General features: G+C 40.6%; 1 protein-coding gene across 10 annotated transcripts in view; it reads right to left on the reverse strand.

Moving 5' to 3' along the window:
* Positions 1-16,692, reverse strand: part of LOC137380660 (uncharacterized) — a 239,302-nt gene extending 222,610 nt beyond the window's left edge. For all 10 annotated transcript variants that reach the window (XM_068052842.1, XM_068052840.1, XM_068052838.1 and 7 more), the window contains exons 1-2: positions 11,590-16,692; positions 11,354-11,464 (exon numbers count right to left, since the gene is read on the reverse strand). In XM_068052842.1, coding sequence (XP_067908943.1) covers positions 11,354-11,464; positions 11,590-16,688 — 5,210 coding nt within the window. In that variant the 5' untranslated portion in view covers positions 16,689-16,692. The remainder of the gene's footprint in view (positions 1-11,353; positions 11,465-11,589) is intronic.
* Between the last annotated feature and the right edge of the window lie 2,769 nt (positions 16,693-19,461).

The following is a 19,461-nucleotide window of genomic DNA, read 5'->3' on the forward strand; positions in this document are numbered from 1 at the left end:
CTAACACTGCTAAGGTGACATCTTTTGTTTGAGATATTGAACTCAGATTCCCTTTGTCTGATCAGGTGGTTCAGGTAAATTCTGAAGATCTTGTGGGATAGTTCAAAGAAATCCGAGCCAGCATTCCTCAATCAAACAATACTGTCAAAAGCACCCCGACTGGTCATTCATCTCATTCCTGTTTTGGGATATCTTTCTGTGCAAAATAGGTGCTGCATTGTTTACATAACAAGTCAGAACACGTCAAAGTAATTCATTATTTTGAGGCACTTTGAAACATTTCTGAAAGCTGGAATAAATTACAATGGGCTGGATTTTAAGAACTCGCCGCTGATCTCAAATGCGGCAGCTCATTTAAATAGACGGGGCAGCCTGCCCGCCCCCCCCAATCTCGCGGAGGGGGCAGGCTGTTCGTCCCCGGCAATGGCGTCAGCTGCCTGTGCATAGCCACTGGTGCCATTTTTAGAGGGCAGCCAGCTCTGTCACCTAATTTAAATTTTTAAACACATACCCCCCAAAATTAGATAGATAAATGTCTTTCCCACCACTCCAATAACAATTACATTAGCTATTTTCCCTTCCCCCACCCCCCAAAAAAATTACCTTTTTCATCTGACCTTCCCCCACTAAACTGCACAAAGTTTGAAGTTCAACCCTTCCCGCCATCCCCTACACCCATTATGTTTATTTGGCCCCGTTCCCCCCTCTCCCACACTGAAAATCTTCCCTTCTCTCCACCAGTGTCACGCTGCCTTTCCCCAGATGGGGAATTGAAGGTGCGGGAGTGCCAGATGCCGTGCCGAAGATCATGGCGGGCCCTCAAAATTGGAGGCAAATTCATTAATTTTATTAATTTGAATATTCAAATTGAGGTCCTGTCGCCCAGTGGTCGGAGTGCCGCCAAGGAGCCCTTGGATCAGGCTAGGCCCTCCCACTTTTGAAATTCGTGGCGGGCCTCACTCGGACCTGCTTCATGCAGTCCCCCCTCCCCCGCCTCATGCAGTCCCCCCTCCCCCGCCATGGATCACAATATCAAGGGCTTGGTAAAAGCCAGCCCAATATAAATGAGTCTTCTATTCCTTTATCTGCACTCAAACACTACCATTAATAGCCAAACCTGTCGCATCTCCCATACAAACGTATGAATTAGGAGCAGTAGGCCATTTGGCCCCTCAAGCCTGCTCTGCCATTCAATAAGATCATGGCTGATCTGTTTGTGTTTCAAATTCCATACTCCCACCTACCCCCGATAACCTTTGATTCCCTTGCCTAACAAGAATCTATCATCGCCTTAAAAATATTCAATGACCCTGCCTCCACCACCTTCTGAGGCAGAGTTCCAAAATCGCTGAGAGAAAAAACTTTCTTCTCATCTCTGTCCTGAAAGGGCGACCCCTAATTTTAAAACAGTGCCCCCAAGCTCTGGACTCACCCACAAGAGGAAACATCCTCTCCCCATCCACCTTGTCCAGACCGTTCAGGATCTTGTATACTTCAATCAAATCTCCCCTCACTCTTCTAAACTCCTGTGAAGCCCAGTTTGTCCAACCTTTCCTCATAAGACAACCCGCTCATTCCAGATATCAATCTAGAAAACCTCCTCTGAACCGCCTCCAATGCACTTACATCCTTCCTTAAATAAGGAGACCAAAACTGCACACAGTATTCGAGATGTTGTCTCACCAATGCCCTGTATAACTGAAGCATAACATCCTTACTTTTATGTTTGATTCCTCTTGTAATAAAGGATAGCATTCCATTAGCCTTCATTATTACTTGCTCTACCTGCATACTAACATTTTGTGACTCATGCACTAGAACACCGAGATCCCTCTACACTTCGGAATTCTGCAGTCATTCTCCATGTGAACAACTTCACATTTTCCCACATTATACTCCATCTTCCAAATTTTTGCCCACTCACTCAACCTATCTATATTGGTCTGCAACATCCTTATGTCCTCATCACAACACACTTTCCTACCTACCTTTGCGTCATCTACAAATTAGCTATCATGCCATCGCTCTCCTCATCTAAGTCATTGATATAAACTGTAAAACGTTGAAGCCCCAGCACAGACCCCTGCGGGACTCCACTCATCACATCCTGCCAATCAGAAAATGACCCACTTATGCATACTCTCTGCTAGCCAGCCAATCTTCTATCCATGCCAATATGTTACAACTTACACCATGAGCTCCTACTTTGCGCAATAACCTTTTATGTGGCACCTTGTCAAATGCCTTCAGGAAATCCAAGTACAGTACGTCAATAGGCACCCACAATCTTTCTCATGTACAAATTGGTGAACTGAACTCCTATGCTCCCTCTCTGTACTATTGAGGTAGGCAAGTTACTGAAAGGTCCCTTCTACCATCTCACTAGAGCACTGCCTTTGGTTGGCTGATAAAGTTGCTTGGCACAGGGCAAGACAGGATGGGAGAGATGTGCACATGGCTCGTAATTACGAGCAGCTAATCTTTTGTACTTGCAGCTGTATCAGTAGCAAAGGAGCTGAAAATCATCACAGACAATCCATTTATTATGCTTATTTAACTGCATTGCTCTGCAGAGAGCTGGCATGGACTTGATGGGCCGAATGACCTCCTTTTGTGTCGTAACATCTCTATGGTTCCATGACTCTATTGCAAACTAGAACCATAAGGTAAGTAATGAGGTAAGAATACTGAAGGTATATTAAAATAAGTGGATGAATTTGGTGTTCATGTAATTCCCGTCTAATCTTCGTGAAGAAGGATTTAAAACTAATTTCATCCACTTCATTTAATCCAGGGCAAAAGTACTTCCAGACAATTAAGCCTAGAGCAATTTGTTTTTCCTGAGTGAACCAGTCAAAGATTACAGGCCACAAGCCACCTGGATTTGAAAGCTAGTCTCAGTAATGATGCCATGAAACTATGATCAATTGTCATAAAAACCCATCTGGTTCACTAATGTCCTTTAGGGAAGGAAATCTGCCGTCCTTACCTGGTCTGGCCTACATGTGACTCCAGACCCACAGCAATGTGGTTGACTCTTAACTGTCCTCTGAAACGGCCTAGCAAGCCACTCAATTGTCAAGGGCAATTAGGGATGGGCAAAAAATGCTGGCCTTGCCAGCGATGCCCACATCCCAAGAATATATTTTTAAAAAGCCAGATTCCTGTGTCAATGGGTGTCTGTAATAAGTGTGGAGTGCAAATCAGTTAATTGTCCAGAAGAAACTTCCTGTTCAGTTTATTTCACCCAGCTTCTAAGCAGATCCCCTGAAGCTTTGTCATCACCCAAAAAACATTTTAACAACCTGGAGAGTATCAGCCAAATTTGTTTTGAGAATCTTGGCAACGCCCACTATTTTCCCTGAGAAATTTTGGTCAGATTCATTGGGAAGGCTTTGCAGTGAAGAGAGAAACAAGAGGTGAGTGTTTCTGAAGCTGTAACAAACAATGTTTGTCATCTGACACTCACAAGAAGATAATTTATGCAGTCACAACAAGAAACAACACATTCTTATTCAATCCAGAAATTCTTGTTTTTGGACAATCCAACCATGTACTATAATTATCTAAAATTCAGAACCAAAACAGCCAACTAACACTGAAGCTGCAGCCAACCGTATTTGTAGCTCCTTTGGCATCGATATCATTCCAAAACTATGGGTCTATAATTAATTGGAAAATCACTTCCATCTAACAGCAGGAGGTCTTTGAAAACTTCACACGAGCAAACACCAGGATGGAAGAAGTGTTCTCACTGGGCTTATTTACTGGCACCAATGCACGACAGGAGAAATCTTTACAAGTCAATGTATTTTCTGAAATACTTCTTGTACTTTAAATTGATCATCCCAAAGCACTCCACTATACCAAAACCAATATCAGCATTTGTAATTACCAGCACTCAATCCTTGTGTTGAGATCCTTTCCTTTATAGTTATATATTTATATCATTTGTGCAAAAGCATGGCCAAATGACCTCTATGCACCACTCTCTTGTGGCTATATTATCATTTGCTTCTATTCCCTTGATGAGTTGTCTCAGAAGATGGATATTCAATCTTCTTCACATGTATCTCAACATGCTTGTGTCCTGATACTATTCTGACCCACGAATCAATTCAATGTATTTATCAGGTCATGGGGACCCAGCTGTTTATACACCAATACACAAGATCCGTGAAAATCAATAATGGAAAATCATGGAAAGTTTGTAATTTCTAACTTACTTGTGGATGGGCAACTTGCACATTCATAAAATTAGCCCTCATGCCTACGGTGCTGTCAGATCAACAAGATCAGGCTGCTTACCTTCAGCAAGTGACATCAATGGCAGGAAAACTGTGTTTGCCATCTACAGTACTCGTCTAAAATAAAATTACCTCGACACACTCAAAATGCTCTCTGCAGACACTAATTTGAAAGAAAAAATGTCTCGTCTAACTCTACTGCCTGATGTTTTCAGTTCAAGCAGGTTTGCAGTCTACATTTAACCAGTTTCACCAAAACAGATTATCTGGTCATTTTTCTTATTGCTGTATGCGGAACTGCATTGTGTGCAAATTGAATGCTGTGTTTCCCGACACTACAACAGAGACAATACTTCAAAGCTGCTTTGCTGATTGTGAAGCACTTTGAGACATCCTGAGGTCATGAAAGGTGCTACATTAAAGCAAATTATTTCTTCTTAAATTATAAGTTGTTGAACTCTAATTATTTGATAAATATTTTTAGCATAAAATTACCTCTTTTCTGTGTTATTTATATTGGCTGATAAAGATTATCCATAACATCTATTATACAGTAAGAGACATTCACACACCCATCATTATGCTCTATTGCCAACCTAGGGACCACACTGCAAGAGAAATATATTCAAGCAACTTTCGTTCTTTCACTCGGTTCCTTCTATAAAGAGGTAGCAGGGAGCCTCCTTTCTAAAATCTTTCAGTCATGTAATGACTGCTATTTCTACCGTTCAGACAAGAACAATGGGGAGAGGGTTAGAAGTCCAAAACACCCACAGATCTTTCAATTAAACTCTGCAGTCGTTTCCTGTTCATTCAAAAAACAAGAAATAAACAAAATGAATCTTTGCTAGTTTTGCTGTTCTCTTCCTACTGTGCCACCAACACTCAGTCTGCCTCCCTTTAGGAATGTTTACATAAATACTGTGCTTTTCCCCTCATGTACTATCAGATATGTCTCCAACTTGCAGGCTGACGTAAGGGCCACAGAATTTACAAGTCTGTTGCTCATGTTATTATCACCAATAAAGCAAAACTCCTCACAGAGTAAAAGAAAAGCACATTGTACTGCATCTCTCAAGAATTATCTGTTTTGGTGACTCTTCATTGAAGGTTCATTGACCCAGGCAACCTAAAGTGTCCAATTCTTGAGTTTCCATGAAATGTATGCAAGACCTAATTCTGTCTGCAGTCTTAACTGAACAGTAAGACTGCTCTCCATAATATGATCTGCCACACTGCACCACTGGGGACTAACTTACTGAGGTGAGCTGAAGTATAACAATTTTTTTTTTAAATATAGTAGCATGCTGTAATTCTGTTTTAGCAGCTTAAACATTCATTGTAGACTTGGAGAAAATCTTATTCTACTTACCTAGGCACAAGTCAGCCGGATACGTTGTATTTGAAGTTAAAAGTCTTTTCACAATAGACACAGAGTTAGGATGCTGTGGATCTCACAGTATGTTGCCCACAAACTGTAATGAATTCCAACAGCTAATACTGTAACAAACTGCAAGTCTATCGCTGCTATAAATGAGAGAGAGGAACATTTACAGCCAGCCAATTAACAGTTTATGGAGTCCACATTTGAAGCCACAATTCTTGAATGATGTGCATTGAAGAGTGACTCACACAAAAGGCCACTGGCTATAAAACTGTAGCCTTCCTACAGAGGCTCCTCCCTTGTTGCATTGTCATGAAAGGTCAGAATCTGACTGACAACCAACAAGTGCACTTCAGACATCTGAAACTGCTGGGGGTGGTGGGTGTGGCGGGGCAGGGGGTAAGTCAGTTGGATACAACAGCATGTCGTACTCATACAGTGGGCTCACCCATTTCAATTTACCATTCACAGCTGAAGATTCAGATGAAAAGCCTGCATTTACAGTGTGATGTAAGGCTCTCAAATTACAGTCACAGCATTTACTGTTCTATATGTCACCCTCTTAGTCCTCAACAGAAATTATTTTACTATGGTCTAAATGTGCCGAAAAGTCAATTGCCTATTTGATTTGATTCAGTATTGTGATGCATGACAATTTTTCAATGATGTTCATTATTTTTTTATCTTTATACCTTCGAAAATAAAAATCTGATGCAAATGAACAATACCAAGAAGTGTAATAATCTATCATATTGGATCAGCAATGCATCGTGCTACAGTAATGGTGGGGCGTAGGCTTATTCTTCATGGAACTGAGGTCTTATCTCAGCTGCGTTTTAATGGGTAGGTGTAAGTGGACACCAGATATCACCCTGTTAGAAAAGGTCGCAAAATTGAAGGGCAAGTTATCACTGAACTCCTCTCGATTGCAACTGAGTTGTTTATTCCAAGAATGGCTTGATTTTAAGAAATATTCTTGTCACTAATTCCATTTCATAGCTTTTATTGGACCAAACAAAACTGCAAGTGTTTTATGATCGAAAAATATGCCGATATTGAAAGTTGGAAAGGGTTAAATAAATTCCAGGTTTACAGTGGAAGTGAACAAAGTGCAGCTGGGACATTACAAAAAGAACCTAGTTGTAGCAGCAAGATGAAAAACACAGGAAATTCTGGTACTACTTAATTCAGACCTGTTTCATGACTGCCACTGACGTGCATAGTAACTTCAAAAATTGCAAGATGAGAAGCACATTTTGATATATTCAATAAGCAGATATTCTGGCAGTTTTTTTACAAGGCCAATTTATTCCACCAGGCACACCAGGTGCCAACCTGGTGAAGCTACAACAAGGGCTACCTGCGTGCTGAACATCAGAAGCAAGTTGCTTTAGACAGAGCTAAGCATTCCACAACCAACGGATCAGATCAAAGCTCTGCAGTCCTGTCACATCCAGTCATGAATGATGGTGGATAATTTAAAAGCTAACCAGAGCAGGGGCTCCAAAAACATCCCCATCCTCAATGATGGGGGAGCTCAACACTTCAGTGCAAAAGACAAGCCTGAAGCATTCACAGCCATTTTCAGCCAGGAGTGCTGAATTGATGATCGATCTCGACCTCCTCCTAAGGTCCCCACCATGATAGATGCCAGTCTTCAGACAATACATAATATCAAGAAAAAGCTGAAAGCACTTGATACAGCAAAAGCTATGGGTCCTGATAACATCCCAGCTGCAGTACTAAAGACTTGTGCTCCAGAACTAGTTACGCCCTTAGCCAAGCTGTTCCAGTACAACTACAACACAACACTGGAATCTACCTGACAGCGTGGAAAATTGCCCAAGTATGTTCCACCATAAAAAGGACAAATCCAATCCAGTCAATTACCGCCCCATCAGTCTACTCTTAATCATTAGCAAAGTGATGGAAGGTGTCCTCGACGGTGCTATCAAGTGGCACTCAGCAAAAACCTGCTCACTGATGCTCAGTTTGTGTTCCGCCAGGGCCACTCAACTCCTGACCTCTTACAGGCTTAGTCCAAACATGGATAAAAGAGCTGAATTCAAGAGGCGAGATGAGAGTGACTACCCTTGTCATCAAGGCTACATTTGACTAAGTATGGCATCAAGGAGCCCTAGCCAAAGTGAAGTCAATGGGAATCAGGGGAAAACTCTCTACTGATTGGAGTCATGCCTAGTACAAAGGAAGATGGTTGTGGTTGTTGGAGGCCAATCATCTCAGCTCCAGGATATTGCTGCAGGAGTTCCTCAGGGTAGTGCCCTAGGCCCAACCATATTCAGCTGCTTATCTCCAATATAAAGGTCAAAGTGGGGGATGTTCACTGACAATTTCACTGTGCTCAGTATCATTCACAACTCCTCAGAAGCAGTCCATGCCTGCATGCAGCAAGACCTGGACAACATTCAAGCTTAGGCGGCAAGTAACATTTGCGCCACACAAGTACCAGGGAATGACCATCTCCACTAAGAGAATCTAACCATCTCCCCTTGACAGCATTGCCATCACTCAATCCCCTAGCATCAACGTCCTAGGAGTTTCCATTGATCAGAAACTTAACTGGGCCAACCATCTAAATGCTGTGGCTACAAGAGAAGGTCAGAAGCTGGAAATTCTGCAGTGAGTAACTCACCTCCTGACTCCCCAAAGCCTATCCCAAGGTACAAGTCAGAAGTGTGATGGAATACTCTCTATTTGCCTGGATGAGTGCAGCTCCAACAAAAAAGATCAACACCATTCATGACAAGGCTGTTCACTAGAGCGGCGCCCCATCCACTACTTTAAGCATACACTCCCTCCCCCACCAGTGCACAGTGGCAGCAGCATGTACCATCTACAAAATGCACTGCAGCAGCTCACCAAGGCTCCTTCAACAGCACCTACCAAATCTGCAACCTCTACCACCTAGAAGGACAAGGTAAGCAGGTGCTGAAGAACACCACCACCTGTACGTTCCCCTCCATGTCCTGACTCAGAACTGCATCACCGTTCCTTCACCATCACTGGGTCAAAATCCTGAAACTCCCTCCCTAATATTACTTTGGGTGTATCTACGCCAGATGGACTGCAGCTGTTCAAGAAGGTGGCTCACCACCACCTTCTCAAGGGAAATTATGGATGTGCAATAAATGCAGGCCTTGCCAGTGACGTTCACATCCCAAGAACAAATAAAAAAAGGATCAAGCTTTTAAATGAAGACTCTGAACTATGACTCAAACTCATGTGTGAACTGTTTCTTGAAGCAAGTGAGGAAAACACCCCTTATCTGGGTGTTGGTGCAGCAGAATTACGGACAAGAGCTCATTTCTAGAACACTGTCAAAAGACACCCGTCTTAGGTTACATCATGAATAACTATACATACTAATCTGTGTAATGTACATTTTTCAGGCAACATCTATGAGCACATTGTAATCTTTAACCAACTATTCAATCCAATTCAACGTTTTATCACTAATCCAGTTTCCTCATTCTCTGCTAAGCATTTCACATTAACTCTTAATTAACCATTGCTGGACACTTTAAACCATTATCCTTATTCTGACAAAGACATTTAGTTTTCAAGCTACTTTAAGCCATAAACAAGGTGCTTCTTTTTGAAAACCAGAATTAAAATACAATGCTCATTGGACTTTCTGACAACAATCCCTTTTCTCTGAAAGACTGAATATCTTGAAATTAGGCTTTTTGAATAGTTGTGTACAAATGCTTAATGTGGTCATACAAAATGTCTTAGTCCAATATTTTAACAGAGGCACTAACCCAAATAGTTGATTGCCTCCTTTAAAAATCACAGAGAAATTTCATATGAATATATAAAGCATTTAGATGTTAATATTTAAAGGATCCAATTTCAACATAAAAGAATCTTGAACAAAAACCTTTGCTTTTCCTTCAAAATTATTGGCTGTCAAAATATTTGTCTTCCTTGCCCTATGTGTCCTGAGGACCTAAAGAACTGTATTGTTCACTCAGGAACTAAAAAAAAAGCAAATTCTCTGGAATCTCATATTATGGACTTTAAAGACCCAACAGCAATTGGAAAAAGAATTAAAGGATGTGAGCATTTCATTTAAAGAAAATTCTCACCAGTAAATTTCTCCATTCCTGCTGCCATATCATTTCACTGGTACTGGGCATCCTCCAGCACCTTACACAAGTGACAATTAGTCAAGTGTGATCTTAGATAGTGAATGATAGAAGGCTATTTGGCTGTATAGGGCATCACAACTAAACCCAGTCCTGTCCTCATAATATGTCTAAGCCAGTTATTTCATGCAGGGGTCACTGAATAACAATCAGGAGTGGGGATCCACACCAACTCAGGCACCAAGCCACTTATACTGATCGCTGACCTAATGAGGATAACTCAACACAGACAAGGGATCAAACATGGGCTTTCCTGATCTGAGTGGCTCAGCAATTTGCTGATTAAAACCAATGAGTAATTAGGGTGCAGATGTGATCATTTTAGAATTAACTTTTCATCAGAGACCTGTTTGCTCAAATGTTCATCAAAAAATCTCTGCATCACTTATCACCTTTATGGGGAAGTGCTATCATGCAAGTGTCTTGTACTTAAACCAGCAGCAATACCCGAGATGTCATTTTCAATAAGATGTAAATTAGGTTGTGAAAAAAAGATAGGAGCTTCTGATCCACTTTAGCCACTATGTTTAGTGTGAATCAATAAAAACAGTGGATGTCAATGCAACTCTGAGATATGTACATGCTCTGGTTTTCATAGGTTTGTTTTCTTGCACTTTTTTCAATTGTATTTCTATATTTCATCGAAGAATATACTAGATAGGCTGTTCAAATATATGTAGTCACGTGAACATCTTTCAAGACAGCAAAATGGCCTTAGACACAGCTACTGATGCTAACGCTCCATCTACAGTAGCAATAAGGCAGAAAGCTCCACCAGCTCTAATCTCAGATCCCTCAAAAGAAAACATATATTTTGATTTTTTTTAAATGCTTGATAGTTTTATATGATTTTAAATTACAGAAAAATTACTATAATTATATATAAAATGATTAAAGATGATAATTTTTAATAAGCAGAAAATCTCTTTAACTCTTATGAGGCTGTCCCACTATCCATTGAATTTGTGCATGTAGTTGACAGATACATACTTTATAATGCCCATACATAACAAAATTAACAGAGGTTTTTGATAAAAATTAATCGGATACAACTACTTCCTATGGTTGGGAGTGACAGTGATAGTGATGAGGAATCATCAATTTAAAATTGGCACTAATTGAGTGAGGAGAGAGGTTAAGAGAAACTTCTTTACGCTTCTGATGATGGGTCATCGACCTGAAACGTTAACTCTGTTTCTCTTTGCACAGATGCTGCCAGACCTGCTAAATATTTCCAGCATTTTCTGTTTGTACTTCTTTTCACTTGTTTGAGTATGGAATACTTTGCCACAGATAGTAGCTAAAGAAGAGACTATTGCATTATTTATGGGAAAAACGGATATATTTTGAAGCAAAGAAAGATACAGGGAAATAGTGAGGGAGCTAGGTAGTGGGGGGATAAGAATTTGATTCTTCCAGCCAAGAGCAGGCCAGACACAATGGGCCAAAGGGCCTCTTTCTGTGCTATAAACATCTAAGATTATAACCATGTACAAAGATTCATTAATTTTGGTGGGATGCCAGTTTGTCCAACTGTTACTGTCTTTTTCTACCTTGTGGTCATGATGTCTTTATCCAGTGCACCTGTTGTGACTGTGCAAATTACACTCACAGCATCCTTTCCAAGTTTAGAAGGTGAAGAAGAGGCAGATTCAGGAGAAGGGCTACAGTCAACAGAGAGCAGGAAAAAGAATAGTTAGAAAATGGAATGTTCATACTCTTTCTACAGTTGTTTGATAATGATATAAATATATTTATGTGGTAAAGTACAGAAGCAAGACCTATGTACCTTTCAGTCTTTAATACTTCTTTAAGTCCTTCTTCAGTTATTCTGACTTCAGTGTTTTCACATGCAGCAAGCAGAACCCCCTCTTCCTTTACATCTGCTAGTTTGTGTGGGGATCTGCCTCCTGGTTCAGCTGTTGGTTCCATTGCATATAAGAACTCATTTTCAGATTCAGCATCAGACACACAGGACTGTTTTTTAATGATAGTTTGATCTATTCCAGCACAATTTCCTTTTGGTAGAACACCCATAATGTTTTCCTGTTCTTTGACATCAATTTCTAAGCAACTTTCTGTTGCTTCTCTTGTGTGCAACAAGATCAAGTGTTCAGTTGCACTGCTGGGTTCCTTGCTGTTAGTGGTCATGGATTTCATAAGCTGAGTTTCCTGAGATGCATCATCTGTGCCTCCTGCTGAGCTGATCTCTTTCTCCGCTTCCTCTGGGAGTTTGTCACTTCCTAAAGCAAAATCCATCTCCAAACTTACTTTCTCCTTGCAAGTACCATGTGAAATTACATTGTCATATGCCTGTTGGTGCTCATTATCTAAAGTTGTAGCCAATAAATAGTTTATTTCCACAGCTTCAGGAACAGACAGAGTGCAAAGAGGAAATGCTATCTCAGGATTCATTCCAAAAGTCGTACCTTTTTCCATGCTCCCAACACTATTGGCATAAATATTTTCTTTTCCAGTCATATTCAGGGTTTGTTGTTTCACACTGTCATAGCTTTGCCTTAAAATATTCTCTTTTATTGTTGTGTCAGAATTCAAGGAAATAGGAGATAGCTCATTAGGTTCTGGGATTATATTTTCAAGGCCATGTACATTTTCAACACAGAAATTTTCTTTTGTTTCACTAGTGAATATTTTCTGAGCTTCACTAAGAGAACTGTTTGTAGTCTCTTGTTGTTCAGTAACAATACCAGGGCTAGATAATAATTTCACACTTCCTGGAAGAACAGAGCTTTCTTTGAAGATGCTTAATTTTGTTTCACCATCGCATGTCTGTTCAGTGTCATGGCTGAAACCCAATAATTTATCTTCATCTTTCTCAGTACCAAATTTCTGGGAGCTAGATAACATTTCCATCGTCTCTTGGACTGAAATATTCTCAGTGTCAGTCAGAAGGTTCCACACTTCCTTGCTTTCAGTGTTGCAGGTTTGCTGTTGGTCATTCTCAAAGTCCAATGACGTTGCCTTCAGGTCTACTTCTTCAGTGTCCAGAGGCACAGGTGTCAGTTTAGTGGCTTCTGGGATTATACTTTCTCCACCCATCTTAAGACTGTTCACAGCTTCTTCAAAGACTTTTTCTTCTGGTTCTCTGTTAGAGGTTTGACTCATGGCACCATCAAGACTGGAAGCCAATAAATAATCTTTTCCGTTCTCCAGCTCATGAACTTGCAAGTTGGATAGCAATGTCATTGCTTCTGAGGGAGTAGTAATTTCTGTATTAGTTTTTAATTTAAACATATTCTTTTTTGAGATATTGTCCTGTGCTTCAATGTTCCAATTTTGATGTTCATTATTCCAACTGACATCTGAAAGCTTCTCCCTAAAGTCCATTTTATCATTTTTTGAAGGGCTAGATGGTAATATCATAGTGATGTTTGGATGTACGTTATTTTCTATATAATCATCTTCTTTACAGGTTTCTGTTTTCATTACACTGCTACATATCTGCTGTTGCTCAATACTGAAAGCCATCAGTTCAGAGGTGTCAGAATCCTGAGGTGTTGGCGCCAATTTCATACTTGCAGGGTTTATAATATTTTCCATAACACTCTGCAAGAAAGATGTTTTTCTATAAATGTCTTCATCTTTAGTTACACTGCTGCACATCTGCTGCTGCTGCTCATTACTAAAAATCCAGATCTTCTCCACATCCTTTGCATCAGGAATCTGAATAGTAGGTATCAATTTGATGGTGTCTGGAAATAAATTATTTGCACTGCAAATTTGGAAGCTACCCATGCTTTCTGTTTGTTGTTCACCACTGAAACCCATTACATTCTCTGACAGGACAGCAGTATTAAGGTCCTGTGTGCAAGCTGTCAATTCCTTTCTCACTGAGAGCTTAACGTCTTCTGCATTTGTTTTTGGCACCTGTGTATTTTCTTCATGAAGATTTTCTTTTGATTCATTGTTGAATATGAGTTCTTGTTTTGGATCCCCACAAAAACTTTGTGATGTCTCTTTTCCTTTCTCTTCACCATGAATCTGAAGGCTAGCTGTCAGTTCCATGGTTCCTGCGGGTACAGTATGCTCAGTCCCTGTCTGAAAGCTCCACATGTTCTCTTCAGAAATGTTGTCTTTCATTATACGGATACCTGTTTGCAGCTGTTCACTAACAACTGTCAATAAAGTTTCTCTTGTTGTGTCAGGACTCTGCGAGCCAGGTGCCAGTTCAATGACTTCTGAAAATACAAGATTGTCTTTAACCATCTGAAGCTTACAAAGGTTTTCTTCACATGCATTTTCTTTTGCCTCATTGATACATATTTGCTGTTGTTCATTAATAAAATCAGATAATATTTCTTTCACTTCTGCTGGATTATGAGTCACTATGGTGGGAATCAGTTCTATGGTTTCTGCAGGGATATCTGCTGTATCTAATTGGAAGTTGTGTACATTTTCTACACAAATTTTCTCTTTCAGTTCACCACTGCATTTTTCCTGCTGGTCTTTTTCACAGCTGAACCCCAGTGTGTTTTCCTTTGCCTCCTCGATGTGGTGATTCTCCAAGCCAGCCGATAATTCCTTAGTTAATGCAGTTACATTTTCAGCAACAGTCAAAAGACTGCACACATCGTCCTCAGAGATTTTTTCTTCTGTTGGACGACTGTAGATTTGCTGTCGTTCATCACTGAATGCCAGTGATATATCATTATCCTCAGGTCCCTGAGGAATGGGAGGACTCTGCTTCAATGTGATGGATTCTGAAAGGGTGGTTTTCATACCTACCTGAAGACTGCTCATGCTTTCAGCACAAATATTTACTTTTGTTGCATTTTCACTTGTTTGCTGATGTTCCACATCACAATTGAAATTCATCAATCTCTCTTTCAGTGCCTCAGTATTAAAATGCTGAGCAGTGCATTCTGTGGTTGTAAGTTCTGGAATATTTTCTTTGCCTTGTTGAAGACAACCTACATTTTCACCATAATAGTTGTTTCCTATTCCTCTTGTGGATATTTGTTGCTCCTCATTCATTCCACTCATACCTGGATCCTGAAGGACGTTAGGGGTCAAAATATTTTCCATACTTTCTGTAGCAGTGTGAAAGCAGCACAAATTTTCTTCTTGTTGCCCACTATTATCTACTTGCTGATATTCACTACTGAATCCAATTATTGTTTCTTCCAGTTTTGTAGTATCAGGATTCTGGCAGCTGGCTGGTGATTTCAGTACTTCTGCAGTTGAAATGCTTTCAGCCTCTGTCTGAAGGTTTTGCTCATTTGCTTCAAATACTTTTTCTTTTATATCACAGTCTGCCCGCTGTGTGCTGAACCCCAATAATATATCACTTTGTTCCTCTACCTCAGGATTCTCAACATCTATTGGCAGTTTTATGACTTCCAGAGGAAAAGTATTTTCCACAGATATTTGAGACTCTTCTAAATTCATTTCTGGGAATCCAAGCTTGAATTTAGTGTCACACATTTGCAGCTGCTCAGTAAAACAACCAAAACCCTCTGATTTCTTTTCTTTAGTCATAGCATCCTGATGGTTCGATGCTAATTCTGTGCTTGTTGACAGTACAGTATCGTCAACTCCTTCCTGGAGACGGCAGACATTCTCCTCATAATCCTTTTGCTGTTCTTCACTGACGAATGTTTGTAGTTGTTCACTACTGAAGGTCAGTAATGCCTCCTTCATTCCAATGCCAGCCGTACACTGAGAGGCCACTCGTTCTGGGATCATTTCTTGATCTGTCTGAAAGCTGCACACTTTTTCTTTAGAGAGACACTCTTCTATTTCCCCATTTGCTGCTTCTTGTTCGTGATCATCACTCAATGGCAACTTTTCATTTCCTGTAGCTATTGAACCAATATTCTCAGTCATAGGAGATAATTGTTTGGTATGTTGGAACAAACTAGTTTCTGTACCGATTGGGAAGTTGTAAATATTGTCTTCAGACACTGCTTCTTGCTTTTCTCTGTCACATGTTTGCTGTTCTCTGTGGCTAAACAAAGTTTCTGTTAGTTCATCAACATTAGGAATCTCTGAGCTTGGTGACAAATCCATGCTTGTGGCAATAACCTTCACAGTGTCAGTCCGAAGGTTCTGTACGTTTGCTTCACAGTCTTTTTCTTTGGCTATCTCACTGACTGCCTGCTGCTGTTCATTGCTAAATCCCATTAATAACTCTACATGTTCCACTGCATCAGGATTCTGCATGCTAAGTGGTAATTTAGTGGCCTCTGGAATTATAATATTTCTCACAGGCATCTGAGGGCTGTCGGAAACCTTTTCATAGAGGCCTTCTTTGAACTCACTATCACACATTTGCTGTTGTTGCTCATGAGCAAAACCCTCTGACATTATTACTTTAGTCGTAGCATCCTGAGGATTCGATGCTAATTCTGTGCTTGTTGACAGTACAGTATCTTCAAGACCTTCCTGGAGACTGCAGACATTCCCCTCATAATCCTTTTGCTGTTCTTCACTGACGAATGTTTGTAGTTGTTCATTCCTGAAGGTCAGTAATGCCTCCTTCATTCTAGTGCCAGCCGTGCACTGAGAGGCCAGCAGTGATTCCACTGTTTCTGGGATCGTATCTTGCCGATCAATCTGAAAGCTGCACACTTCTCCTTTACCGGGACTTTCTTTGATTTCTCCTTGTGCTGTTTGCTGTACACTGTCATGGCTCAAATGTGCCTGTCCATTTTCTGTGCCTGTTGAGTTGATATTCTGAGGAGCAAGTGGTAAGTCCACCGTTTCTGAGAACAAAGTACTTTCCATCGTAGCTGGAGGGCTGCACACATTTTCTTCAGACACTTTCTCTTGCTTTTCACTGCTGCATGTCTGTTCACTGCTGACGGATAAAAATGACTCTTTCACTTCAGCTGTACCGGGAAAGTCCGAGCCAGCTGGCAGCTGCATGGCTGCTGGGATTATAATATTTTTTATCATCTGATTGTTGCTTAGATCTTCTTGACAGAGTGTTTCTGTAGTACATGTCGATGTTTGTCCAGTGAAATGGCTGAAATCTGATCGTTTCTCTTCTGTTGTTTCTTTTGAATCACTGTTTTGAAGATTAAGCAATAATTCCCTGCTTTCTGGGAATATGGAACTTTCCAACCTAGGCGGCAAGTCACATAGGTTTTCTTTAGCAGCCTTCTCTTTCATTTCACTGCTATATGCTTGCTGTTTATTAATGACAGATAACTGTGTCTCTTTTGGTAAATCTGTACCAGGAACCTGTGGGCTTGGTGATAAGGCTGCATGTACTGTGTGAAAGCTGCACACATTTCCTTCGCAAACGTTTTCTTTTGCTATGCTGTTACCTGCCTGATGTTGCCCAGTACTGAAAACCAATATCTCATTAACATTCATTGTGTCAGGAGTCTGAGAACTTGGGGTCAATTCAAAAGTGTCTGGCAATAGCGTGTTTCCTATGCCCATATCTTTTTGCAAGCAGGACAGCCCCTCCTGAAGCAACCCCTTCTCACAAACTTCAGTTTTTATCCCACTGGTGTCTTCTTGCTGTTCGCTAGGAGAGTTTAAATTCAGTGGTTCTCCTTTCACTTCCATTGAATCAGGATCCTGGGAACGAGAAGGCAGTCCCATTCTATCTGGCAACAGCCCATTTTCCTGACCAGTTTGAAGGGTGCGCCCATTTTTCTCAGATCGGTCATCTTGTTTTTCAGTGCTGCAGACTTGCTGATCATTTTGGAAATCCAGTAACATTTCTTTCACTTGCACTAAGTCCAAGTCCTGATAGAGTGTCAGTTCAGAAGTTTCAGGAAAAGCATAGATTTCTGTGTCAATCTGCACACTGGATAATTTTTCTTCCAAAGTTTTTGCTTGCTTCTCATTACTTCGTATTTGCTGGTTACTATCCCAGGAGGAACCCAGTGGCTCATTTACTGCATTCTCTGAATTAGTATTCTGATAACTCAGTGCTGATTTAGTGGTTTCTTGAAGATTCCACACATTGCCTTCACAAACCTTTCCTTTCGGTCCTTTGGTACATATCTGTTGTTCGCCATTGAAAACAAATGCTGTCTCTTTCGGCTCCAATGCATCAATCTTTTGAGTCTTGATTGGAAATACAATATTTTTCGTGGGCAATTCAAGACTGCCCAAATCACCTTCATAAGCATTAGTTTTTGTTTCCTGATTGTAAATTTGACCCTGTTCACTATCGCAACTGAGAGTCATTAGACTTTCTTTTGTTTTCCCAGCATTGGGATTCTTATGAACTGAGGTCAGGAATACCATTTCTGGAATATTCTCCATCTTAGTTACAAGGTTGCAGACATTTTCTGTGGACATATTTTCTTGTTCTTTAGTGTGTATTTTCTGTTGCTCATCACTAACTGCTAACAGTGTCACATTTAGTTTAGCAGTATCAAGATCTGATGCACAGATGGACAGTAACTCAACGTTTGCCAAGCTTCTTTGATTTTCTCTGCCTGTCAGAAAACGGCACTCATTTTCTTCACTGTTAGATGTTTGGTGGTGATCAATATCACAACTCAAAGTCAGCTCATTCCCCACTAGTGCCTCAGATACATTTAGTGCATATTCTGGCACTGTAGTAGAACCTTCTGTTCCTTTAAGGTTGACCTTTGGCAAAATACACTTTTCTTCTTTATCAGTGACCACTTCTTTAGTGAGCTGCTCATTTTCAACTTTGACTTGAGAATGGCTGACCACATTGTGATCTGCAATTGCCACATACTCAGTATGTTTTTCTAAACACACTGGCGTGAGATAAATTGGGTCTTGGATTTCTACCATTAACAGATCACTTTTGTCATCTGTGCTTTTTGCAGGATTTTCATCTATGATGGATTCTTTACATCCTGGTACTGGCAACACTAGGCCGCACTTAGTCTCTTGGGCAGGTAACTGATCTCTTCCAACTGTGCCTCGAGGTGAGGGATATGAGCCCTGCCCATCTGCTTCGTCCAGCTGCTCACCATGATGCAATAGATTTGAGAACCTTTCCTCGGCTACACTTGCTGCAGTATTTCCTTGTACTGGTAAGGAACTGGCTTTCAGGCAGTGACCAGTATCTGCTGCCCCAGAAGTTTTTGGCTCATCGAATATATTATTAACTTTCAGGGCATCTCCTTCAAACACGGCATCTTCCAGTAAAGACCACAAGCTATGTTTATTTTCAGCTAATAAAGGGACCTTTGGATCTGCAGTAATTTGAAGATTTGCTTTTTCTTTACATTCTAGTGATGCATCCTTTTGTCCTACCAGGAGTTCTTGAGATGTAGAATTCAGGTTGTTTTCATTATTAGTTTCAGGAGACTGGACACCATTGTCTCCTGCTTTGGGGCTGTTAATAGTGGAAAAGTTTGAAAATTACACACTAAAATACCAATATTAATTCTGACACACAAACAGGCTGTAGTTCATTCAGTCCACATGCAGCAGACTTAACATGCTGAAGCCAAGCACTGCATGCATTGAGGCCATGATCAGTCTGATATTAAGTTAACAACTCCCTCGATAGCATAATCAGCATCGAAGGAAGTCCTGCAATCTCACAGCAATCAGTGTCAAACAATGAATGTCAATTGTCTTATTTCAAGCAGAAAATTATGGCAACAACAGTGTCACATGAGTTTTGGCTCAACATTAAAATGATCCCAAAATGACTTTTTGCCACACGTTATATGTAAGTAGCCACTCCATT

This window comes from Heterodontus francisci, chromosome 20, assembly GCF_036365525.1.
Source record: "Heterodontus francisci isolate sHetFra1 chromosome 20, sHetFra1.hap1, whole genome shotgun sequence".
Lineage (NCBI taxonomy): Eukaryota > Metazoa > Chordata > Chondrichthyes > Heterodontiformes > Heterodontidae > Heterodontus > Heterodontus francisci.